The sequence below is a fragment of the Phyllostomus hastatus genome, unplaced genomic scaffold (genome assembly GCF_019186645.2).
Source record: "Phyllostomus hastatus isolate PE091 unplaced genomic scaffold, TTU_PhHast_1.1 phas_scaffold_1674, whole genome shotgun sequence".
Classification (NCBI taxonomy): Eukaryota; Metazoa; Chordata; class Mammalia; order Chiroptera; family Phyllostomidae; genus Phyllostomus; species Phyllostomus hastatus.
In genome coordinates this window covers 891,980-918,169 of record NW_025334011.1, presented here as the reverse complement: position 1 = coordinate 918,169, position 26,190 = coordinate 891,980, and the positions used below count along the sequence as shown (strand labels likewise).

Sequence of the window (26,190 nt, the reverse complement as noted above, 5' to 3'; positions counted from 1 at the left end):
CATATACTTTTCTATAGTTACATAATATGTCAATACAAAGTATCAAAAGAAAGAAGCAAATAAAGTTACCCATTTTAAAATTCTACTGATTGCCCTCCCCTCAAGATAGTATGTAAATGGTGTACTTTACAAATTAACATTTTTTCCAACAGCCAGGTCTTTGGCTGGAGATTTAAAGGGTGTGTTTGAGGACATAAGAATTAGGGAAACCATTTAGTCAAAACTAGGAATGAAACAGCCATTTTTTTTAATTTTGGATGTGGCCTGAGGTAGAGTTGTGCAGCATTATTTTTATAATAACGTTATATTTACCAAATATATTTGGTATATTTACCAAAGGGAGAGACACAAAGAAAGATCATATTTTCAGAACTGACCTTAAAAGTAATTGTTGTGAAGTTATCTAGTAAAAGTGTATCTGTATCTTAAAAAAAAATTTCTATTTAAGGCTAACCATGCCTTTCCCGAACGGAAATATCAATTTCTTAAAAAAAGGCAGCCATATAGGAAAGAAGTCCCTACAAGCTTTAGTCTTGGTTATTCTAAGGACTGGGGTGTATGAGATGGGCCTAAAGTTAACTATGCTTGGCAAACAGGTATGTGAGAAAATATTTATGGTCATTGAAAACCATATATCCTCCAAGTTTACAGATTATCTTACTATTTTATATATATCACATTTTCAGTACTCAAATATTATTTCCAGATTCCTCATACCAACAGCTAAACTCTAAAACAGGCTTTTTTCAACCCTGTCCTCAGCTCTAACAAAATTTCTAGCACACATTTCCATTTTGAAGGCTTCTACTACACAGCCATGCTGTTTTCAGTTTTGATTCTCGTTTCTCCAGAAATAAAAATCTTAGCAATTAGATTGCATTCCTTTCATATTTCATACACATATACTACAAAATTTTATAATAAACAAAATAAAACTTAACTGTTATTCCCACTTCCTCACTCACAACATAGGATGAAAAATGCTGGGAAATTGAAACTTGTGTCCAGGATGAAAGTCTGACAAAACTGACAGGACAAAGAAATGGGAGATAAATTATGCGCTTTAAGACAAAAGACTTGAAAGGAAAACTAATAAAATTCAGTTATTGTGTAGTTGCTTTTGTTTTTCTTGTTTGTTTTTTTAACGTAAAAAGCCACTCAAGGAATTTAACTTGCAATTAGATTTTTTAAAAACTTTTCCACTAATTTTTGAAAACTTAAAATTTTTCTTAGGTGCAATAAAGTGCATAAATCTTAGGTGCATATCGTTCATTGTTTACATATGTAGATAAACATCCCTGTAACCATTGTCCAGATGAACATAAAGACTTAAAGGTAGATTTGAAAGTTTTATTGGCAAAAGGAAAAACAAGCAAAAACCCAAGAGATTAAATACCACTGCTTCTGTAAACCAAATGGTTTTTATTTTATTTAGTTAAATTTTATTTTCATACCTGAAATTCATCTTGAGTACTTTGAACATTGCACCATCTGGCAACAGGTTCAGGAACCACTTCCCAATCCTCACAGACTTGTTTAAGGATATTCACAAATGTTGTCTTTCCTGCACCTATTGTGAGAGAAAAAGTAAAACTGAGGAAGAAAACTTAGCAGGAAAAAAAAAGGCCAAAATAGTTATCAGCTTTTCAAAATTTAAAGTCATGCACAGCATTGACATTTTGGTCAATGTTGAACCATACATATTATGGTGGTTTCGTAAACATTATAATGGAGCTGAAATATTCCTATCATTTAGAGACATGTAGATATCCTGAATGTCTTAGCACAATGTAATACCCACATGTTTGCAGTCATGCTGGTGTAAACGAACCTACTTCGCTGCCAGTTGTATGAAAGTATAGCACATACAAATATGTGCAGTACATAATACTTGCTAATGGTAAAAAATGGTTATGTTACTGGTTTATATATTTACTATATATAACTTTTATTGTTAGAATTGACTCTGTTTATTTTAAAATAAAATAAAGAGCCCTGACTGCTGTGGCTCAGTGGTTGAGTGCTGGCCTGCATATCAAAGGGTCACGGGTTCAATTCCCAGTCAGAGCACATGCCTGGGTTGCAGGCCAGGTCCCTAGTAGGGGGCACGCAAAAGGCAACCACACATTGATGTTTCTCTCCCTCCCTTTCTCTCTTCTCTTTCTCTTTCCCTTCCCCTCTTTTTCTCTCTCCCTTCTCCTCTCAAAAAAATAAAAAAAAATCTTTATAAAAAAAAAACAAAGTTCACTGTAAAACAGTGTGCCCTAAACCTCATACATCTTATGGTTACCACATCTTTTGATTGCATCATTTTCTCTTATGCTTGATTTAATCTTGTGTCATATTTTTTAAATTACATTTTATTGATTACACTATTACAGTTGTCCTGATTTTTCCTCCTTTGCCCCCCTCCATCCAGCACCCCCCCAAGGCAATCCCCCCCACTATTGTTCATGTCCATGGGTCATGTGTATAAGTTCTTTGGCTTCTCCATTTCCTATACTATACTATACATCCCCATGGCTATTCTGTAACTACCTATTTGTATTTTTTAATCTCTTCACCTCTTCACTCATTCTCCCCCACCCACCTCCCATCTGGCAATGATCAAAACACTCTCCGTATCCATGATTCTCTGTTCTTGATTGCTTAGTCTTTTAGATTCAATTGTTGATAGGTACGTATTTTTTTCCATTTTATTGTTCATAGTTTTGATCTCCTTTTTCTTAAATAAGTCCCTTTAACACTTCATGTAATAATGGTTTGGTGATGATGAACTTCTTCAGTTTTTTCTTTTCTGGGAAGCTCTTTATCTGACCTTTGATTCTAAATGATCTTTGCTGGGTAAAGCAATCTTGACTGTAGGTCCCTGCTTTTCATGACTGAATGTTTCTTGCCAATCTCTTCAGCCTACAAAGTTTTTTTTTAACTTTTTTTTAAAGATTTTATTTATTTATTTTTAGAGAGGGAAAGGAGGGAGAAAGAGAGAGAGAGAGAGAAACTTCAATGTGCGGTTGCTGGGGGCCGTGGCCTGCAACCCAGGCATGTGCCCTGACTGGGAATTGAACCTGCAATGCTTTGGCTCACAGCCTGCACTCAATCCACGGAGCTATGCCAGCCAGGGCCTGAAGTTTCTTTTGAGAAATCAGCTGACAGTCTGATGAGCACTACCCTGTAGGTAACTTACTTCTTTCTCTTGCTGCTTTTAATATTCTCTCTTTATTTTTAAGCTTTGGCATTTAATTATGATGTGTCTTAGTGTGATCCTCTTTGTATCCATTTTGTTTGGGACTCTGTTCTTCCTGGACTCACATATCTATTTCCTTCACCAAATTAGGGCAGTTTTCTTTCACTATTTTTTCTAAGCAACTGCTCTAACCAACTCAGCTACCCAGCCAGGACTCACTTGTTATTATTTTTAATTTACCAAAACTATGGAAGAGAAGAATTAAAGATCCGGTGAGACTTTAGGCAAGATATTATGGTAGAAAAGAATCACAGTCCTAGGCTCACTTTCTTCAACCAAGGAATAAGTGAGCGATTGATACTTTTGTGGGGAGTGCTTAATTAGGTATGTGATTTTAGGATAAGTCACTGAACTTCTCTGAGCCTGTTCCCCATAATTCAATGGAGATAATAATAATAATGCCCTTCTAATGGAAACTGCTGTGATAAGCAAGTAAACTATTAGTACAGTGACAGTCATTCTAGGCTCTCATATTTTCAAAATTTTCTTCCCCAATGGCTCCATTCTCTCAGTTTACAAACAAGCTCAGGTCTTTCATAAAACCAATTTAGAAACAACCAAATAAACTATAAAATCAATATAAAGATGCATCCAATGCCTTGAGTTTTATAATGGAATTATATAACTAATTATTATATGGCACTATGGTTACAATTAATTATAAAAACAATTATGCAAGCCCTGGCTGGTGTGGCTCAGTGGATTGAACTCCAGCCTGTAAACCAAAGGGTCTCTGGTTCAATTCCCAGTCAGGGTACATGCCAGGGTTGAGGACCAGGTCCACGGTGGGGGCGGTGCAAGGGAGGGAACCACACACTGATGGTTCTCGCCCTCCCTTCTTCCCTCCCTACCATCTCTCTAAAGAAATAAAATATTTTAAGAAAACATTTATCAAAGTATTTCCTACAAGCAATAAGCATGTTTTCTCTCATTCACATTCATGGTATGTGCAGTGTGTACTTTATCCAATGCTTTACAAAAGCTAATGTTACAGAGCAAACATTTCAAAAATTTATATGGAACCATAAACAACCTGAATAGCTGCAGCAATTCTGACAAAGAACACGATAGGAGGAATCACAATACCTGGTATCAAACTATATTACAAAGCCACAGTAATCAAAATAATCTGGTACTGGCATAAGAACAGAAACATAGATCAATGGAACAGAATGGAGTTCAGAAATAAACCCAAGTCTCTATGGTCAAATAATATTTGACAAAGGGGGCAGAAGCATAAAATGGAGTAAAAATAGCCTCTTTAACAAATGGTGTTGGGACATCTGGACAGCTACATGCAAAAAAATGAAACTTGACCACCAATTTACATCATACACAAAAATAAACTCAAGATGGATAAAAAACTTAACTAGAAGTCATGATACCATAAAAATCCTAGAGAACACAGGCAGGAAAATCTCAGATATTCCATGCAGCAATATTTTCACCAATATCTCCCCTAGGTCAAGGGACATAAAGGAAAATATAAACAAATGTGACTTCATCAAAACAAAAATTTTCTGCACAGCTAAAGAAAACATCAGCAAAATGAAAAAGGAAACCAACCATATGGGAAAATATATTTGCAAATGAAAGCTCGGACAAGGTTTGATCTCCAAAATATTTGAAGAACTCACAGGACGCTACTCCAGGAAGGCAAACAAACCAATTAAAAAAATGGGCAAAGGATTTGAACAGACACTTCTCCAAGGAGGACATACAAAGGTCCCAGAGACATATGAAAGGATGCTCAGCATCACTAGCCATCAGAGATATAAATTAAAACCACATGAGATACTAATTCACACCAGTCAGAACAGCCATCACAACCAAATCAACAAAGAAGAGCTGGCAAGGTTATGGAGAAAAGGGAACCCTAGTGCGCTGTTGGTGGGATTGCAGACTGGTGCAGTCATTGTGGAAAACAGTATAAATTTCCTCAGAAAAAAAACTAAACATGGAAAAAACTAAAACATGGACAAAACTAAAAATGGAACTGCTTTTTGACCCAGCAATTTCACTGCTGGTATTACACCCTAAGAACACTGAAACACCAGTTCAAAAGAACCTATGCACCTCAATGTTCATAGTGTTATCTACAATAGCCAAGTGTTGGAAGCAACTTAAGTGCCCATCAGTAAATGAGTGGATCAAAAAACTACAGTACATTTACAAAATGGAATACGACATAGCAGAAAGGAGCTCCTACCCTTTGCAACAGCATGGATGGAACTGGAGAGCACTATGCTAAGTGAAATAAGCCAGGTGGTGAAAGACAAACCATATGATCTCACCTTTAAGTGGAACCTAATCAACAAAACAAATAAGCAAGTAAAATATAACCAAAGACACTGAAATAAAGAACAAACTGACAGTAACCAGAGAGAAGGGGGGAGGGGATAATGGGGAGCGAAGGGGAGGAATCATCAAGGAACATGTATAAAGGACACAGGGACAAAGCCAAAGAGGGTAGGATCAAGGGTGGGAGGTCGAGATAGGTGGGGAGGGGAGTGGTGTCATGGTAGGGGGAAAATTGAGACAACTGTACTTGAACAACAATAATAAAAAAAAGAAACAAAAAAGTCATCTGATTATCCACTCATTTCTGAGATAGTGAGGGGGGGATATTCAGGTGTAATCAGAACATATTATATTCATTATTTTTAAATTTCCCAGAATACATTCCCTTTAAGAGCAGAAAAAGTCTTGACCTAGAATTTCACAGAGTGTTAGCAGTACTCCTAATGATCACCACACCCCTCCTATCTGAAGTCACCAAATGTGCTTATATAAGACATCTCTAGTCAGCAAAATGTATGTTTCTCTCTTTGGATGGAACTGGATATATATATATATTAATATAGGATATATATTATATAATGTATATTATATATTCACACATATATGTATACACACACAGATATGCATACAAAAAACAACTTCAGTATGCTTATAAGGAAAACCTCCTCTTCCTATAAACTGGATCCAAAGAGAGCAAAAAGAACTTACCTTTGACTTACAAAACTATATTCAAACTTAGGACATTAAATGGGGCAATAGAATGAAAGAACAAACTGGAAACATTTTAAAAGAACACATATAGAGGAAAGAAAAGAGGAGGGTCAAAAAGAAGGTAACACACAAAGAACAGTTGAGGAGAAAAACTTTTAAAGATAAATGAGATGACTATTAGATCTAATCATGGGAAAAACACTGGTGACCACACAGATTTTGTGTGGAGAGGGTAAGCATAGAGAATGTAAGTCATTTAGGAGAGTAAGTGGAAACATAAAATGATCACCAGACATTCACTGACCTAGATGAAGATGGAAAGGAAAACATGATGTTCAGAAGAAACACCCAAAGAACACATTAAAAATCCCAAGCATCAATCAGCTGGAGTGTGAAAGCACTTAGGCTAGAATTCAGCTTTCTTCTGACTCTGTCGACAAAGTTCATGTGGTCATACTTTGAAATTTTAAGAGTAATAAAAGTTACATGTAATGCAAGCAATAATTACCTATAGTTCTCAATTGGACTAATATCCAGTTCATTAACTTGGGGGGAAACTAGAAAATAACCTAATTAATAAATTAATATTCTATGAAGAACCAAGGACACTGATGTTAACCATTTAAAAAGTCATGGGACCTAACAATTACTAATGCCAAGCAGGTATTATGGCACCAAAAGTTATTCTGTACAGACTATTAAGCTGAGAAGAAACAGGTAAGGCCTCCATAAATCCAACATAAGGGAGTATTTCAATAGAGAATGTGAGAAGATGGTGTACATGAGTATAAAACTAAAATGACCAGTTAAGTTTTGAAGTCTAGGAAAAAGAGAAGAATCACAAAATAGTTTTCTACGGACAGATTAAAAGTTATTACATTTAAGTTATTTGGGTCTGACAAATTGGAGGGGGCATGAATGACAGAGCAAGAGCAGTAACAAACAGCAACTGGCAACACTTCAGTGTCGGGAAAGACAATATCTAAGTAACAAGGAACACAGTTCCAGCTAAAGAGCAAATTGATGCCTTATGGAAACGCAGGCTGTGTTACTCAGATTTTTCAAGACAAGTAGAAAATGTAGACTTTATGGGAAATCGTGAAATGTAATGTTAGCAATTGAAATATTTTTTTTAAATCTGTGTAGGCCAATATTGTACAAATGCAGGCTATCAGTTTACAGCTCCTTCCAGTGCAGATAAAGAGGAAGTCAGAGAAGAATTTTAAGCAGAGGATGACAATTACAGTACTCATCCCTTATCTGTAGGGGATACTTCCAAGACCCCCAGTGGATGCCTAAAATTGCAGCATTCAAACCCTATATACACAATTGACCCTTGAATAACATGGGGGTTAAGGTCACTCAATCCCTCCTCAGTGGAAAAATCTGCATATAACTTTTGACTCCCCCAGAAACTTAAGTTGTCCCTTGGTATCCAAGGGGAATTAGTTCCAGGACCCCACTGTTGCAGAACACAGCCAAGGGGGAATGTACGATATATTATTACTGAAAGGACCCCCCAGTAGGTTCGCTATGCCCGCTGCCAGAGGAAAGACATCTCTCAATTCCAGAGATTTGTGAAAAGGAAAGGAATTATTTATTTAAAAGCTATACAGAGTTAGAGTAGTGACTTAATGTCTTCATTAAAATACTGAAGTCCTTTAGAATACCCACAGACACACACAGTCCTTCCTTCTCCCTCTGCCCTAGTCTGGGGTACTGTATCTCAGGAAAAGAAGTTGAAGTCCAGCACCATCAGCTGTGTTGCCGCCATGATCTCCAGCTAATCTAAAGCCATGTGGCACCTTCTCATGGCCCAACAGCAAGAGTCCTTTCACCCCTTTTCTTCCAGGCAAAGTCTCTCCTTCCTAAGCCATGTGGCAAAAGGGAACACCACAAAGCCATGTGGTCCTCACTCTTGCCAAAGCTTTGGGGTCCCCACTCTGCCAAAGCCTCGTGGTTCTCCCCTTGCATGGCTGCCGCATCTGGGTTAAATCCCTGCACCAATCTTCCTCTGCAGCCCCATTTCCGACTCCTCCTCCAATTGGTTATACCTGCCAGCATTCCTGTATTCTTCTAGTTTTACTGGACTCCCATATGTTGGGAACCGCCCTGACTGGTATTAGAAGCTGAGACCCCCGCCTAGGCTAAGGCTAAGGGAACGCCCTTGGAACCGTGAGCCGGCAAGGAGACAAAAGCTTATCTCCCTGGCAGTAATGCTGTTTCTGCTGCCGAACCCCAAAAAGCTTGGTCGGATAGCCAAAGACGGGTAAGATTCCCCACGGGAGGGAACAACCCAAGCCAGGCACGATCACTTTGGGAGGCCCCCCAAAAGAAGGACTTGGGGGGGGGGCTGCAGCAAAAGGGGGTGATGGACCCTCATTCCTCGGCTTTGACAAAGTCTGAGTTCTCAGCGTCCGGAAGAAAATCTCCTTATCTCTCGGTGGCCTTAGTTCCCGCGCTCCACCTAAGCCTGAAACAATGACGGGGAAGTACAGCTCGGTACTGGGAAGTGCGGATTTCCCGGGGTGATCAGGCCTAAGAAAGAACATGTAAATTACTGTGAAACCTTCTTTGTTCAAGAATGCTCTCAGTTGAATGAGGAGGGTCTTAGGAGGAAGCTAGTTTGTTCCTCAGCCTTACAGCTCTTTGACCCCCCAACTCAATAGACCGGCAGAGTTCTTTGTTTTATATATTCCTTACTTCCCCTAATGAGTATTGTACGTTACCTGAGTTATTATGTAGCATGAGCCCAATAAAAGCAGGTATGAACTGTAAATCGGCGCGCTCCCCACTAGGGGGGGTGGCCATTCTGTCCCTACTTCCCCACAGAAACTGGTTTGTCTCTGTGCATGTGTGTTTTTTCTCGCGTATTGTCGAGCCATCCACAGTGTGCCGTGGTCACTGCTAGCCGGTGACCCACGCGCAACAGCTGGCGCCCAAACGTGGGGCAGCGATTCGGGACCACAGAGGTGGGACCCCGTTCGAGACCACTTGGAACCAGCGGCTACGAGCTGTCGCTGTGGACAACGCATCAACTTCGGGTGGATTTGCGCGCTAACAGCCCAGGTAAGGGCCCACGACCCCGAACTCTTTCTCGGGCATGTCGTGGGATGCGTTGAATTTTCAGGGAAGTAGGTCTTTCTTTTCTAGGTCGTTTCTCTCTTCGCGACCGCCTATAATTGGGTAAATAGTAATTTAATTCTCAAGTTTGGGGAAAAAAAAGATTTGCCTTGAAAAAAGTAATCAGGTGATTTGTTTTGGCCAATTAAAAGTAAATAAAAGTAAGCTTTTTCTTTAAAAAAAAAGAAGGAAGGAAGGTAAACATGGGTTGTAACTTATCTAAAGGGCAGAAATCTTTTCTGCGTATATTACAACAAGTTCTTAAAGAAGCAAAGTATAAGGAAGTATAAGAAAGTATAACAAAGTATAAGAAAGAAAAGCATTTGGTGCAGCTTTTGCAATCTATAAGAAAATGTTGTCCTTCATTTCCTGATAGAGGGACGTTAGACATTGATGTTTTGGAAAAAGTGGGTGAAAGGTTGAAATCTTTGCAAAACAGTGGTATATCTATTGGTGCACACACCTTTGTAACCTGGAGGCTTGTCAGGGATTCTCTCGAGTTCATTTGGGCAAAGAAAACAGAGCTAGATGATGATGAATCTGATTCTGACAGTGAAACGGTGTGCAAATTGAGTGAGCAGATCACGGAGGCCCCACCTTCACCCCCCACAGAGAAGGATGGATTTTGCTCTGTATCTGCTCTGAAAAGGAAATTGAGGATTCCAGGGAAGGTTGAAACTTCACACTCTAGGAATGTAAATGGGAAACTGTAAAGATAAATGGAAAAGTAAATGTTTTAGGAAAGAAGTTATGTGATGTTAGTTAATAATTGAAGGTATAAGGCATGGAAATGCAATCTTGGTGAATATCAGAAGGGGTATGAAAGAAAGATTAGAAGGTTTGTGAATGTTTGCAGAAAGTCTGTGGAAGTAAATGTTTTAAGAAAGAATTATGTGGTGTGTGTTAGTAATGGAAGGTATAAGGCATGAAGATGCAATCTTGGTGGATATCAGAAAGTGTATGAAAAAGAATAGAGAGTTTGTGAATGTTGCAGAAGGTCTGTGGAAGTGAAAGTTTTAAGAAGCCTGGTAGATATCAGAAGGAAAAGGATTTTCCTTCACACTTTATATTTTTCTCCCTACCTGATCCCTCCAGAATTTGGCATTCTAAAGGAGTAAGTAATGACATAAGGTTTCTTTGCATAAATCTAACAAGACCAGTTGTTAATAGTGGTTATGATTTAATTGTGCCTTCCAACTCTTTCCAAATCTGTTATCTCCAGAATATGACCAGAAAAATGAATGAATCCAAATGGCATTATAGCATTTAACAATGCACTGCTCTCCTTATGAGTCCGACAGTTTGTTAACACCTGGTTGCACTTATGGTTTAATCAATGCTACTTTAGAATTAGTCCAACAGGCTCAAATAGATCAGGAGATCCTGACCCGCCTTTCTGCAGTTGAATCAGCACTGGACTGGATTGGCGAATGCCAGGACGCTCTCGTGATTCGTCAGCACCTAACCTGTGACCCTGGTTTCTCCAGACTGTGTGTCACACCGCTACAGTGGAATTCCAGCCAACATACTTGGACTGATATACAACATCGCTTGAGGGGAGCTTTCTCCACTAACTTAAAAGGACAAATTGATAAATTGCAGTTGGAGTTACATCATCAGCTGCAGGACATTCAACGTTTAACCAAACAGGACATTTTTCAAGCCCTTAATGAAAATATTAATTGGCTGAATCCTAAAACATGGTTTGATGGAATTAATTTGAGAATTTGGGTTTTTGGAGCTGCTGGTTGTTTACTGATTGTGATATTGATTTGTGTACTTCGGTGTATTTGCAAATTGTTTTCCCAGGGTCGTATCAGAGACCAGCAGGTAGCCACCTTTATGGAACCCTTAGCAGTCCTAACTGAAAACAAGGGAGAAGGTATGAGAAACCACTCTGGCAGGCGTAAAATTAAAACTCAACACCCACGTAAGAAAGTAGGTGATGAGTCGGTGCGCAGAACTGCACCCTGTTAAGAAATCCTCTCGTAAGAAGTCAGGCTTGCATTATGCTCAAACTGCCTTGTAATTTGCCTTTCCTGATATCTATGTAATTTCTCTCAAAGATTGAAATGTAATCAGACCTATTACTTTTGTTTTTCCCTTAATATGTTTTCTTGCACTGAATTTAGAAATTTAGGTATTCACCACCCATAGAATTTAGTTTCTGCTTTATATTTCTATTATTGCCTTATGATGTATGTAGATGTTGCTTTTCTTCTGATTTGCATTCGAAAACAGCAAAAGTAGGTTTCACAGGCTTAACGACCACAATTGATTTTAAAAAAACTAAAAAAGGGGGATATGTTGGGAACCGCCCTGACTGGTATTAGAAGCTGAGACCCCCGCCTAGGCTAAGGCTAAGGGAACGCCCTTGGAACCGTGAGCCGGCAAGGAGACAAAAGCTTATCTCCCTGGCAGTAATGCTGTTTCTGCTGCCGAACCCCCAAAAGCTTGGTCGGTTAGCCAAAGACGGGTAAGATTCCCCACGGGGGGAACAACCCAAGCCAGGCACGATCACTTTTGGGAGGCCCCCCAAAAGAAGGACTTGGGGGGGGGGCTGCAGCAAAAGGGGGGTGATGGACCCTCATTCCTCGGCTTTGACAAAGTCTGAGTTCTCAGCGTCCGGAAGAAAATCTCCTTATCTCTCGGTGGCCTTAGTTCCCGCGCTCCACCTAAGCCTGAAACAATGACGGGGAAGTACAGCTCGGTACTGGGAAGTGCGGATTTCCCGGGGTGATCAGGCCTAAGAAAGAACATGTAAATTACTGTGAAACCTTCTTTGTTCAAGAATGCTCTCAGTTGAATGAGGAGGGTCTTAGGAGGAAGCTAGTTTGTTCCTCAGCCTTACAGCTCTTTGACCCCCCAACTCAATAGACCGGCAGAGTTCTTTGTTTTATATATTCCTTACTTCCCCTAATGAGTATTGTACGTTACCTGAGTTATTATGTAGCATGAGCCCAATAAAAGCAGGTATGGACTGTAAATCGGCGCGCTCCCCACTAGGGGGGGTGGCCATTCTGTCCCTACTTCCCCACAGAAACTGGTTTGTCTCTGTGCATGTGTGTTTTTTCTCGCGTATTGTCGAGCCATCCACAGTGTGCCGTGGTCACTGCTGGCCGGTGACCCACGCGCAACACCCATAGTGGGTCTGGGCAGGTGTGGTTCCATTGCATGGAGCCAATCATTTCCAAGCTCTCATGCAAGCACTGTAACCAGGGGGAGTTGCCTCTCAGTTTACATCTTGGGTAGAAGTCACTCCCATCCTCCTGGCTCAAAGCAAGGCCACAGCTATTTAATAGATCTATGAAACCAGTTAAAGGCTATAGATTGTTAAATGACCAAGCCAGAGATTAGTTGCAAAGCTGTTGCTATACAACACAGCTCCCAATGGCCCTGTTCCATGTATCCCATTCCCCAGCTTAGCCTTGGGTAGGGGGAGCGGGGGATGGTGAGGACATCCAGTATATTTTTCCTGGACATTTTGAGTTCTGGACCCCAATACAAATTCCTATTAGGGGTTCCCCTCTTGGCTGCACCCTGTTACACCATGGATACCATAATCTGCAGATGCTGAAGTCTCCTATATAAAATGGCATATGTAGATCATGAGGGCATACAGTCTGCCCTCAGCATTCAGACTCCCAACCACAAATGGTGTTATTGAGGGGAAAAAAATTCACATATAGCCCTGGCTGGGTAACCCAATTGGTTAGAGTCATCTGGATATGCCAAGGTTGCGGGTTCATGTCCTGGTGAAGGCACATTCAAAGAAGCAACCAATGGGTGCATAAGTAAGTGGAACAACAAATTGATGTTTCTCTCTAAAAATCAATTTTTTAAAAATCCATATATAAGTGGACCACCGCAGTTCAAATGCATGTTGACCCAATTGTATATGGATCTTTTCCGCTGGTGCCTTAATATTGGAGCAATGAAAGAAAAGTCTTCTTTGAGGGTATGTTCAGCTTTTTCTATTCCTTGGAAGGTTGCTAAAGCATCTGCTTGCCTTACTTTTTATAAGGCCAAGTGCTTTAAATGTGCTAAGAATAAAAAAAACACTTGCTGTATGCATGAATGGCTAGTACCTAACTTAGAGACAAAAAATTCTTTCAAAACAGGAAATGTCAGACATAGGTTTCCTGTGGTGGGAAATATGTAAGAATCGAAAGTTCAGGTGCATCTTGCAAAAACACATTAATGGTGGAGTCTGTCCCCATCTGAGGAAAAAACAGAAATAGTAACAGTTTTTGAATCATAAGCCAGTGTTTACTTGGATGTAGGGTAGGCAATGCGTAACTCCATTCTGTTAAGATCATTAAAAACCTCTTTCTTTGTACTAGAATGTGTATAGCAGTTTTATTCATAATCGCTAAAAACTGGAAACAATCAAATGTCCACAAACAGGGAAGAGGTAAACTGTGGTATAACCACACAGTGATATACTACTCAGCAATGAAAAAGAACTACCGAAACAAGCAAGATGAATGAAGCTAAAAACATTATGCTAAATTAAAGACGCTATACACTCTATGATTCCGTTTATATGACATTCTGGAAAAGGCAAACTTACAGGGTCAGAAATCAAATTAGTGGCTGTTGCCAAAGGATAGGAAGAGAGAGGGGGCTGACTACAAAGGAGCACAAGGGAACTTTTTGAGGAGATAGAAATGTTCTCAATCGTGATCGTGGTGGTGGTAAAACGACATTGTTTGCCAAGCCTCAGAAGAGTACACCTAAAAAGGGGTAACAACGTATGTAAATTACACCCCAAGGACCGACAATACGCGCCCCCCCCCAAAAAAATGTTTCCCTTTGCGGGCTCCCAACAGAGGATGAAACCAGCCCAAAGTGCTCCTCACAGTCCCGCAGGTTTCTGCAACGGCCCGCGGCCGCCGCCAGGCTGGGGGTAAACGAGGGAAGTCGGGGAGGGCAGAAAGGAATTCCACACCGCAGCCGCGTCTGCCCAGTCAGACTGGGAGGAAAGTACTCGAGGAGCAGCAAAGATGCAGCAAATGGGCCTTCACCGCTGCCGTGACAACCCTTTCTGTGAACCCAACATTCCCCAGAGCTCCTTACCGATGTTCCCTTCGATCGAGATTTTCTTGATGCGGGTTCCCTCAGAGCTGCTCGCAGGAGATGGGCAGCTCCTCTTGGGCGGGGTGGCCATTCCTGGTCTAGTGGCCGTCGGATCGCTTACGGCAAGAAGGGCTGGGAAGTCCGCACAGGTGCTTGAGACGCCGCCGCCTCGGCCGCCGGCCTGTAAGCGGGAACCAGGATCTTCTTAGGTTGTGTCCCGCCAGCACGCCCAGGATTTGATTTTGGCGCGCGGAGGCGGCTGCCAAGGAGGCGGAGCAGCGGGCAGGCCACCCACCCAGCGGGAAAGCCACGCCCCTCCCTCTCTGCTGTTCTTGATATCCCCTAGGGCCCCTCGGCTGGCCGCCGCTATTGCCGGGACTGTGAGGGAGTGCCCAGCACATCAGATCTCGCGAGAGCAAAAGGCGCAGCTGTGCGGGCTGCGACGCGCCTCTTCCTTCCGGGGATGCCAAGGACGCCGGGGCCTGGGGAGAGGGGCGGGTGATACCTGAGTGGGGTGGGAGCGGAGGGCGGGTACCTGAAGTCTAAGAGCGGCTGGCCCAGGGGCGCCTGAGGACGCGTGAGCGCCGCTGAGGGCAGTGGGTGTCGCCTGCTCTCAGACCTGAAGTGGGCTGGACTTTGGAGAACTCGCCTCTCCAGTGGAGCTTGTGGAGATAAACACAGCGTCTGGGCAGAATTGGTTGGACTTGAAACTTTGAACTTGTCTGGGGAGAAGCAATGTGTAATTGAAAAATCAAATAGATTACCCTGTGTTCTCAGCCTGGAGGACGACCATCAGGCTAAATGCTGCTAGGCAACCCAGCCAAGCACTGTTTCCAGCTGTTTTCAGGAATTAACTAGCAATCCAGTGCGTGGAACTGGGGTGAGAATTTAGGTAATCAGATGCCACCCCACAGATAGCCTTTCCTGATCTCTCATTCTCCACCCCCCTTCATTTGTTTTTGTTTGCGTGATTGTGCTAAAAGAAAGTAAAATATGCCAACCCAAAATATGCATTGGCATATTAATGTTTTTGAATTAAAGGTATCTGAGAAATAACCTTCACAAGGACGCTCTGTCTCTCCTTTGTCCCCCACTGAAAGGAGATAAGTCTCCCATGTGAAATGTACCCTACCCGCACCTTATCACCAGAGATAGAAAATGTAGGGCCCTTTTGTGTTAACAAACCTGGTTACTTCTTCACCAGTTTACTATCCCAAGCCCAAATCCTTTGCCTTGTCTACTCTTTGGAAATTTATTATTTGTTTAAAAGACGAAAAAGCTTCTTGCTTTGCTCACCTCAAGTCTCCTATTTTTATGGGGCTTCCATACAAACGAAGTAAAATTTGTTTTTCTCCTATTATTCTCTTTTATGTCAATTTAATTACTAGACCAGCCAAAGAACCTAAAAGGGAATAAGGAAACATTTCTACTCCTACCATGCTATGTGGAAATTAACACACTGGGTATATTTCTGTTCAGTGAGACTATAACTATTTAACTTTGCATACCCTATACCTGACACATACCTAACAAATACATATGTATGTTGAATTTTTGAATGCCTATTCACGCTATGTACTCTGCTAGAACACTCAGCTGGGCACAAATACTGTGTAAAAATGCCCAGAGGAACTCATTTTTAACATGATAAAAACAACAACAAAAAACTCATAAAGCAGACACTGTCCAATCTAGTAGTCACTGAGTTCAAATTATCTACAGAAACCAAAGGCTCTGTTATTTACTTTGCAACTATCATTACATCTAAAATGCATCTAAAGGTGGAGGTCAGAAGAAGGTGGGTAAATGGTGACTCATTCTCAGAAACAAAGAGCAGAAATCAAAATGTAACTCCATGGGGAACTCTGGAATAAAAACAGTAAAAATCATGCTTTGGAATTTCCCTATATTATTTTGTTATGCTATTGTTTTATGTATATTACTTTTGTTTATTCCGTTAGTGATTAGCAGTATGATCCTTGAAATGAAAAAGGCCTGAATGCTTGTCATTAAGAATGGCAAGGAGGCTGGAGAAGCTACTAGGTGTTTTATTCCACACCTAAGCTTGGGGGAAATCTATGAAATAAGGGTACTGGTAGTTACTGAGAAAGGAATGAAGTGGGGTGAATCTCTAAGACCTTCACACAGGAGGAAAGTGGAACTGAAGAAGCCCCATATAGATCTGCACAGATTTTTGGGATTGAGGAGTAGAAATCCCCAAGTATGGTTTCCATACACACAAAACACACATACACACACAAAAGAAATGTCGCAAGTAACAGTTTAAGCATTGAAAAATTAAAGGCTGCTTTCAAATCTCAGCTCTGCCATTTCTGGCTATAAGAGAAAACTTGAGCTCCCCTAAGCTTAAGAGTGTACCTTAAAAATACCAAGTCAATGGGGGAAACAGAACCTAGCTCTCAACACCAAGTTCAGCAGAGTTTTCCGTTTTCCTACATAACACAAGGAAGAGACAAGAGAGGAGCACTTTTAAAAGCACCTTCCTGATTTTTGTCCACAATCCCTTATCTGAAAGTAGCATAGCCAGATCTGTTTTGGAATTCAAAACTTTTTGGACTTTGGAAAATAAATACAGTCGTAAACTGTACATATTATGTCACCCCCCCAACTCTCCTCTAAAGTGTTAAATACACTAATATTTGGCAGTGAAACTTGAGTTTTCACATTGAGATGAAGACTGTTAACCTCAGATCAGGTTAAGTCTGCACTGAATCAAGAAAATACTTTGTTTTCCAGGCTTTTCAGATTTTTGTGTTTCAGACTAAAGACAAGGGATTGGAGCATTTAGCCAGTTGTGAGCTGCTACTGTCTTAACACGTCTTTGCCAGAAAGTCCTTCAGTTTGGGGATTCCTTTTCTCCTGTGGGAGTGCTGGTTGAATGAGACAGGGTCCTGACTGATCACATACAAGTTTATTAAGAAACCTCTAAAGCAACTCAAAAACTGAGAACAAAGGGAAAAAAAAGGACTGTGAACATTGTTAAGTAGCGGTTACACAGCCTAGTCATTTGTATATACCAACTTAACTTCTGTAAAATTGCTTATCAGCTTAATAACCCTGGTTACAAATTTCTCCTTGCAACCTTCATTATTGCCTAGAAAACAGAAAGATGCAGAAACCATCATAAAGAGTGGAGAGTCAGGGTGCTTCCAGCAAATAGCAAAATAACATACTAGCAAGGCATAGTAGCCAGCCATCAACTCTGCAGAGCTCCTTAGGAAAGGAAGCTATATTTTGCAGCATGCTTGTAAAGGTAAACTTAGGTAAAAAAAATAAAGTAACACTGTATTTATTATGCTGTTTAAAATGAGTTTAAACATATATTAAACATGGTTAAGCCTTAAATAATTACCTTTGTTACCAAAATGCATCATTCAAGACATTATATATTTAAACTTACAAATGAGACAAATGAACCTACTTATCAAAATGATTTTTATGAGTTTCTTCACACACAGATTTTTTGTACATACTGTATGTGCAGAATAACATGGTGTTTTTATTAAAACATAGTCAACATTGGTGTGGACTAGCATTTCTTCTAGTCTTTTGCTGAAATACTAATTAGTGACATTGGACTATTGTGGCTACTACCACCAAAATATTGTCAACATGACTGTCCAAACACAAATGCCTCTAAACATAAAAACCTCTAAAATAATAATACTCTGGGGATACTCTAAAAGTACATTTCCTTTTGGAACTTATATATCAGGGTAAAATGATTCACTAATGCTGCTCATTCTTTAATGATCTATAATGAAGACAGAATTTCATAAAATCTGAGCTTGATGGAAAGATAAAAAATAGTTAAATATTTTGCCAGCTGTTTTCAGTTACAGTACAGTAGTCCCACCTCATCCACAAGAGATATGTTCCAAAACCCCCAATCCCTAAAAACTTGCATTATACCTAACCCTATGTAGTTTTTTCCTATACATATATATGCTTTACAGCTTCTCTTTGGCATTCCTGAACTGCCAGCATCACTACTCTTGCACGTTGGGGTCATTAGTAAGTAAAATAAGGATTACTTTGAACACAAGCACTGCAATACCTCCATAGTTGACTAATAGGCGTGGGTACACTGGACAAAGGGATGATTCATGTTGTGGGCAGGACAGGGCAGGACTGGGCAGGACCAAGTGGGATGGCACAAGATTTCATCATGTTACTCAGAATGATGTACAACTTAAAACTTATCAATTGTTTATTTCTGAAAATTTCGCTTTAATATTTTCTGACCACAGTTAACCGTGGGTAACTGAGCATAAGAGGGTACTGCTATATATTTAAATACCAAAAGGATTGGTTTCAAGGTCAAAGCGTATTTGGATTTTTATTTTGATTTTAAAGAGAAGGGAGAAGACAACCATGGATTGTGGTCCCACTTATTTATGCATTCACTGGTGGATTTTTGTGTGTGCCCTTAGATCAAACACAACTTTGGTGTTATCAAGACGGCTCTCTAACCAACTGAGCTACCTGGCCAGGGCCATGTGGAGGTTTTTAAACCCCAGTTCTGATCAGTGACTTATACAATTTCTGAGCTTTAGTTTTCTAATATGTAAGACTAATATAATAACTTCCAGGGTTGTTGTAAACATTATTAAAAAATAATGCCTAACAAATTTTAAATTGTCAACATATTCCAAATACCCTCCATATTTCTCTAGGAATGTCTTCAGTGTGGGAATATCTATAGCAAAAAAAAAAAAAAGAGTAATACAAAGTCAGAATTCATGGCCAAACATAACTATTTATTAATTTTTGTAATAAACATCCTTTCTCCCTTTAAAAAAACCCTAAACTTAAATATTTCTTCCCATCTCATCACATACAAGTCTGTATACATTATTTACATCTCTCAAAACATGTTACAGATTTTCATTCGGTATCCTCTTTGAAAACAAAAATGATAAAGCAGTTAAACTTTGATCAATAATAACTATAATTTGAGTAATTTTGGCACAGTTTACAACACAGCATCCATGTTACATTTCATATTTTAGGCCATTTTTCCCCTTTCAGCTACTCTAACTGAGAAACTGTCTATCTCCGATGGAGCAGGACCCCTGTCTTTGGACATTCTTTCCAATGCGTGTGCAATGTCGATGCTGGGCCTCTACGTCCGTTCTATGGCACTGGCAGTGTTCTGCTTTTGTCCTCATAATCGATTTCTGCTCAGACTTTTAAGTGTTCTCATCTATACTGTATTCACTCTCAAAGCTAGATTTCATGACAGTTTCTAGATAATTTTAAGTAATAATGTATTAGAAATGTTCAACTAGAAGAAAAGTTAAGTGTCTCCCCACAAGACTAGCGCACTCAGCACCCTAGTTATGCATGTATAAAAATAACAAATACAATTTAGTGGCTTTAAAAAACTATTTCCCCTAAAAATAGTTATCTCAGCAGAATAATTTAAGGAGAAAAGTGTTCTTAAAATGAAAATGTACTAATCTATTTTACAACCTGCACAGTTAAGTATTTCAGAAACAAAAAAGAAAAAAAATGTGCAAACCAGTAAGAAACACAATAATAATATATGAGAGAAATTAAATATTAACAAAAATTATTATTGTATATCACTAATGATCTCAACTTCGGTGACATATTTAAAGAAAGCTGTCAACAACAACAAAAATGCCTACGGAAGTAGCATCTTTCAACAGTTCAGCTAAAACCTAAGTATTGACAGCAAGTACTTCAGAAGCACTGACAATGAGGACCTGCACTATCAGCCTGCTTTGTTGTCCAAGTGGCTGTGTTTTGGGGTGGTGGGAGGTATAGAAAGTCAACAGCAGTAAGGAAGTAATTTGCCTCCAAAAAGAAGAGGATGACAGGTAAACATAAAGCTGGGAAAGGCCAGAGACTTCACTATGGATCTTTGAGAACTGAAATCCAAAGTTATCCATTGCAGAGTATTAATATGTAGAAAAAGAAATTCGCATCACACTAGCAAAACTGAGAATACTCAGTATTAATCTGTATTTTCTCTCTTTAGTCAAAATTTATGTACCAGTTCAACTACAAATTGCATACATGGAGCATACTTTTATAGCTTCAAAATGAATTCTTCCATTTGATTAGCTCTTTAGGAAAACCCTAAAAATTCAAATTGTCTGCAGTCAGAATTGTTATTACATCTCAAAATTAAACGTTTTCATTAAATCTTGAGATAGTTTTCCCTCTAAATATGTATCTCAGACACCACTAAACTGACAGCTAAACAGTAATTCCTATCGTGAATCAACATTATGACAAAACTTTAATATTTAAATTATTTTAGAAATGGTCCTTTAAATATAGGTCTAGAATAGGATTTCTAAGAATTGGTATATTCTTTAATATTCCAGATAAATTTCAAAATAACTAAAGTTTTCCTCCTGGTATGCAGACACATTTTCAAATTACAAATAGACTTCTGGTCCCACATCTTTTAAAGAGACATTCACAATTTTAAAGTTTTAAGTGATATATGAAATGGTTATATAATTTTAAATAATTTTATCAATGATACATAGGCTTAAAACTAATTAATATATAAAATTTAATCCAATTTCTTTATAAAATGCCCTCTAGTCTTTATATTCAAATTGTTCATCTGAGTGAAAATGTTTTTTTGAAAAAGGAATGAGGTAAAGGCTGTTGTTTCCTTAGACTACTTGTATTTTAAATATGGGATCCACTTCTTTTCTTACTATTCCTTCAGTCAAAACAATTTTATAGTAGTCAAGACGGAATTCAAGAATTATCAGTGAAAGAAACAAAAAAACAGAAAATAAGGTACTTAGATTTTTTATGATTATATTTAACTGAAAAATAATTCAACTAAATTAAAAAAAAATAAATCCTATACATCCAAATGATATTGTCTACTTCAAAGTAGTGACATTTATTAAATGATGCTACCTATGCTCAAAACATTCTCTTCTGCAAATTCAGAACCTATGGCACATTCTTCTGAACTTGAATGGTTTAGTGCTAAGAGAACAGCAAAGCAGAGACAGTTTGGTGAATGAGACAAGTCACATTATTTGCCAAAAACAGTTTTTGGTGCAACTCAAATGATAAAGTAGATCCTCTTGCATAGTCATAAAATGGTTCTCAAGGCATCTTTGAAAGTATTCCCAAAACTCTATACCAATGCAGCATAAATGGAGTAAGTAGTGCTCCCAAAGGAACCACCCTGAAGATCAACTCTCATTTGGATATTTAAGGTATAACATATTTATTTAAAAGTCCTACAACTTAGTAATTGCATCTCACTTATTTTACCATTTCAGTGGTTATCAAAACCTCTCTCAGAGAGGGTGTAGACAAAGGTATAAAAGAAATCTGTCATTTTGCTATTTTCCCATAAGCAAGGAAAATGCTAATACATAATATGGAGTCTGGTAGATTACATGAAAAAAGTAAATATCCACATCATCTGTACTTCCTGAATACAAGCAATTTTAGTGCTTTAACCTTCCTGATAAAACAAGCTGTAATTCAGTGTGAGATACATTACACACTAAACATGTCATCTCCAACCAAATACATTTTATGCTGACCATTCAGAATTTCCAAATGACAAAGGTAAAAAGCGATAGCAATCTAAAATCTTTCAATTTAAGATAAACTGACCTCCAAACAGTGAGTTTACACACATGCTTTCTGTTTTAGTGCAGTTTAATGTAATGGATTTTATGAGAAACAGAGTAATCAAGTCAGCAAATGAAAGCTAGTAGCACCATCTACTGCTAACTTAAAGATTTTCACTTTCTGTTATTAACTTCTCTCTAACACCATTACTCCATCACTAAAATAATTCCTGAAACTTCCTTCATAACAACATTTAACCAAAGCATTGTGAAAATAATACTATGTTAACTTACTACCTTATATTTTATGCTTTTATTAGCAGATGAGAAAACCAACTTCTGTTTTACATCTCTGTATAGTGAACAGGGGGGAAATCCTTATCTTGGTCATTTATAAACTTAATAAAGAAATCTGGAAATAATCCAATAAACAGTTATAAGCAAGCTCTGCTGCAAAGCCAAGATTTGATCCTTATTTTGTATCTCACTAATGCTGACGAGAACCGACTGAACCAAAGCAATTTTTTAATTAAATCAGTTATTTCTCACATGTTCTGGTGAATGTTTCCCTACTTGTAGCCATGTAACACCAAGTACAATGCCAGGTCTCTCCCTGGGAGAACATCCCTACTTTGTTACCATATATACACATACATAACTCATTACTTCCCAATAACTCTGTTTAAAGGAATACTCAGAAGCAGGCACCTGAGATTCTGGCACAGTGACAACAAACTCCTATATACACACAGTGGGAAAGTAGGTCCTACTACTAAACATTAATTTATAGAAACATTTATGCATTTTTACAGTGTACTGTATAAGGCTTAAAAGAGCAAGAACAATTTTTCACTATTCTCCCTACTCTTGGCTATTGCAACCCTTTTGATACTAGGTTGATCCGAAGTCAAATGCACTACGAAAGACTACTTGAGTAATCATATGCTTCATTTCCCTAAATAGATAAGACCCCAATCACTTGATGCCAAATTTTATTTTTGAATCAACCCATAATGGTTGATCTTACATATTTGGATACTAAAAGATTTTTTTAAGGAAATCAGCTTGTTCTCACTGCTATTTATAACTAAGCATCACCAATGAATGTCCAATGTATTTGTCCCTGCCTGTCCCTCTTGTTAACTTCTACTGTTGGTACTTGGAGAATGACTGCTATCAATAAAATGGAGAACAAGGCAGTTCCTAGTGATCACAACTGAACAGCATTAAACTGTATCACTGCCCTACTTGTTAACAGCAAAACCAAACTGATTTCATTTCAGATTTTTTTCTAGGTATTTTCAGAGCAAGATTTCTCTTCTATAAGGGAAAATGTATATATTTCTAAATGAACGATGCAGATTTACCAGGAATGACAAAATTAAAACAAAGTCTGAAAAGTATATATCTCAAGAATAAAACTGAACTGAAAATGTTGATATTTACTTTAAAAACTAATCTTCAGAACTTGGGAATAATTCACTAGAAAGTCATGGAAAATACAGTTAAAAACTACTGAATTAGCACTTTCATTGTTTGATATCACTGCAAAAAGTATTTCCTTTCACAGTGGAAATCAGAAGTCAGAATGCTTCAAGTTGGGCCTAGAATGTACTGTATCATTTAAAAATGACAGGCAAACACCAGCTCCATTCACTGAATGGAAATGCTAAAAAGTGGTCAATTTCTCCAAACAGTCCTTGAATCCCATATTTAATATCTATACCTAAAATTAGTAGTTTATTTTTAACTTCTCATGGAAGTTGATTCCTAAAAAAGAAGTCTCTGAGACTCTGCTTATAAGAAACTGATTAAAATCTTCATGCCATTCTATGCAAGGGTTTTAAGACAGGACCTTCTAAAACTTGATTTCCCATACTTAATTCCATTCCTAACTCTCCATACAAACTAACTGCCCCCTGCCCCAGCAACAAAACACACCTCCTATCCCTGCTTCTTCATAGCAGAAGGGGATTCTGCAGATTTATGGCTCATCTGGCAATTGCTAAGAAACCTCACAGTTCAGCATTACCTCTGAAGATGGCAAACTTGTATATAACCTGAATATTCACACCTACAGTGCAGTTAACATGTAGAAAGAAGACAAAATGCAAAGGTATTGCATTTCGACATCCTCAAGTCTCAGTATCACAGATGTCAAGAGATGGAAAAAGGCCTGCTTGTAGAACTTGAAGCATTTGTTGAACAGAATTACTATTAATATAAAAAATAATTAAGAAATACTAATTTTTGTATGTTCTACATGCACAACTTTATTAAGTGTGTTTCCTCTATGTAGGAAAAGCTGGAGATCATCAATTTAGGTAAACTATGGCTTTTAGCATAGATGTTTTAAAACATAAATCAGTAAGTGCCCTGGGTAGTACTCCCAATATTGTTGCAAGCCCTGTTTGGTTCTATCTCTGTGCTTTGCACCTCAGAAGTGAGTCTGCCAAGGCACTTAAAAACATAAGTCTTTCGGGGACTTCAAAAATTGGCCACCATTTACACAACACAGAACCCCATCCATCAGCAGTCCAATCAATAAGCATTTTCTTTCAACACATATTATCAGAAATTCTACAAGTAACCAAAACCAAGTTAAAAAAAAAATACCATATGCCACTAAGACAAAAATTTACCCCTATCAAATGTATAGAGAATGATTCTTGGCTTCCTCTAGCAATAGAATATAATTTTATTTATTCAGAATAAAGAAAAAAGAACCCAAACAAGCCCCCCAAAACTAAGACAAAGCCACTGAGATAAACATAAAATACAATGAAATCTAAATACACTCCACACAAATGCATTTGAGGAACAGTTCTGCAGCCTTTATCTGTCCTTTGAGGTGAGTTTTTCAATCAGTTCTTGGAGTGGTGCAAGTTCTCTTCTGTCAACGAGGTTGAATTCCTATGCATGATAAAGAAAGGCAGAAGAAATAGCAAAAATGTTATTTACATCTCAGTCCAAAGCAGATTTCCATTAATACTGGTTGGAAATTAACTTTTACACTAAATAAAAGTAAAAAAACAATTTTAAGTTTCTAGTCCCTGCCTGTCTTAGGCAAATAACTTAACCATTTCTGATATTGTTTTATACATGTAATAATATTAGGATAAATCCTCCTACCTCATAAAATTATTATGGGAACTAAATGTGAGTTAACCACTTCAAGTAATCCCTGGCACAAAGTAAACACTCAATAAATGGAATTTCTGCTCTCTGTTAAAAGGAATAACTTGGGCACCATTAGACATAGTCAACTAAGTAGGAACCAAAATATATAGCATCTCAGACAAATTTCACAGTAAAAGAATTAGTTTATGTTACAAACAAATCTGCAAGCTATCATGAGATGGTGTCATTCCAAAGTTCAAGTCTGAATAGATTTCCCCTTACTAAACTATAATAAATAGAAGCTGTCTATACTTCTGATCTTCTGCCATCATAGGGCATTCTGAACTCCCAATTTCAACGATTTATGAATATCCATCAGGTGCCAAATACTGCAACAAGTGCTGGGGAGAAGCATTAGGGGGCATTTAATAGCAAACCTACCACTAAGATTTGCGGGGTCTGGACCAAGAACACAAATGAATATATAGTATGACTAAATTATTAAATTTTAAATTAAGCTAATATATTATTAAGTAAAACATGTTCTATTCTCCTACCTTGACAAAATATACCTTTATGGTGACCAGGAGAGAAGACTCAAATTTAGAATTACCAAGACTCCTCAGAATTCTTCACTGTAAAGTAGTGACAGGAGGAGAGCCAGCGCCTGACCCTCAGCAACCTTGCTCGTTTCCCAACCCCCAGCTCCATCCTTTTCTTATGGGGCTTCACACACATGAGTGTGGACACCTTGTCTGGCTTACAGAGGCAACACCATACACCCTCACTAACAGCTGCCATCTGACTATGCAGTAGGTCTAGAGGTACACATATCAGAGACACGACCTCCCCTCAAAAGAAGAGACCCAAGGAAATGATCCATGCAGACCCTGGAAATAGGTTTGGGACGAGTTGGCAGGGAATTCTGAAATGGAAGCACACACCAGAAGGGACCTGGGTAGGTATGTAGTTGACCCTGTGGATTCTTCCCTCTGTGGG

At 38.6% G+C, this 26,190-nt stretch overlaps 2 protein-coding genes across 2 annotated transcripts in view; both read right to left on the bottom strand.

Moving 5' to 3' along the window:
* DCK (deoxycytidine kinase) overlaps window positions 1-14,840 on the bottom strand; it is a 36,165-nt gene extending 21,325 nt beyond the window's left edge. The window contains exons 1-2 of the mRNA XM_045858020.1: window positions 14,462-14,840; window positions 1,455-1,570 (exon numbers count right to left, since the gene is read on the bottom strand). Of these exons, the coding sequence (XP_045713976.1) occupies window positions 1,455-1,570; window positions 14,462-14,552 (207 nt within the window). The 5' untranslated portion in view covers window positions 14,553-14,840. The remainder of the gene's footprint in view (window positions 1-1,454; window positions 1,571-14,461) is intronic.
* A 4,381-nt stretch (window positions 14,841-19,221) lies between these two features.
* Window positions 19,222-26,190, bottom strand: part of MOB1B (MOB kinase activator 1B) — a 41,740-nt gene continuing 34,771 nt past the window's right edge. The window contains exon 6 of the mRNA XM_045857798.1: window positions 19,222-24,984. Within this exon, the coding sequence (XP_045713754.1) occupies window positions 24,907-24,984 (78 nt within the window). The 3' untranslated portion in view covers window positions 19,222-24,906. The remainder of the gene's footprint in view (window positions 24,985-26,190) is intronic.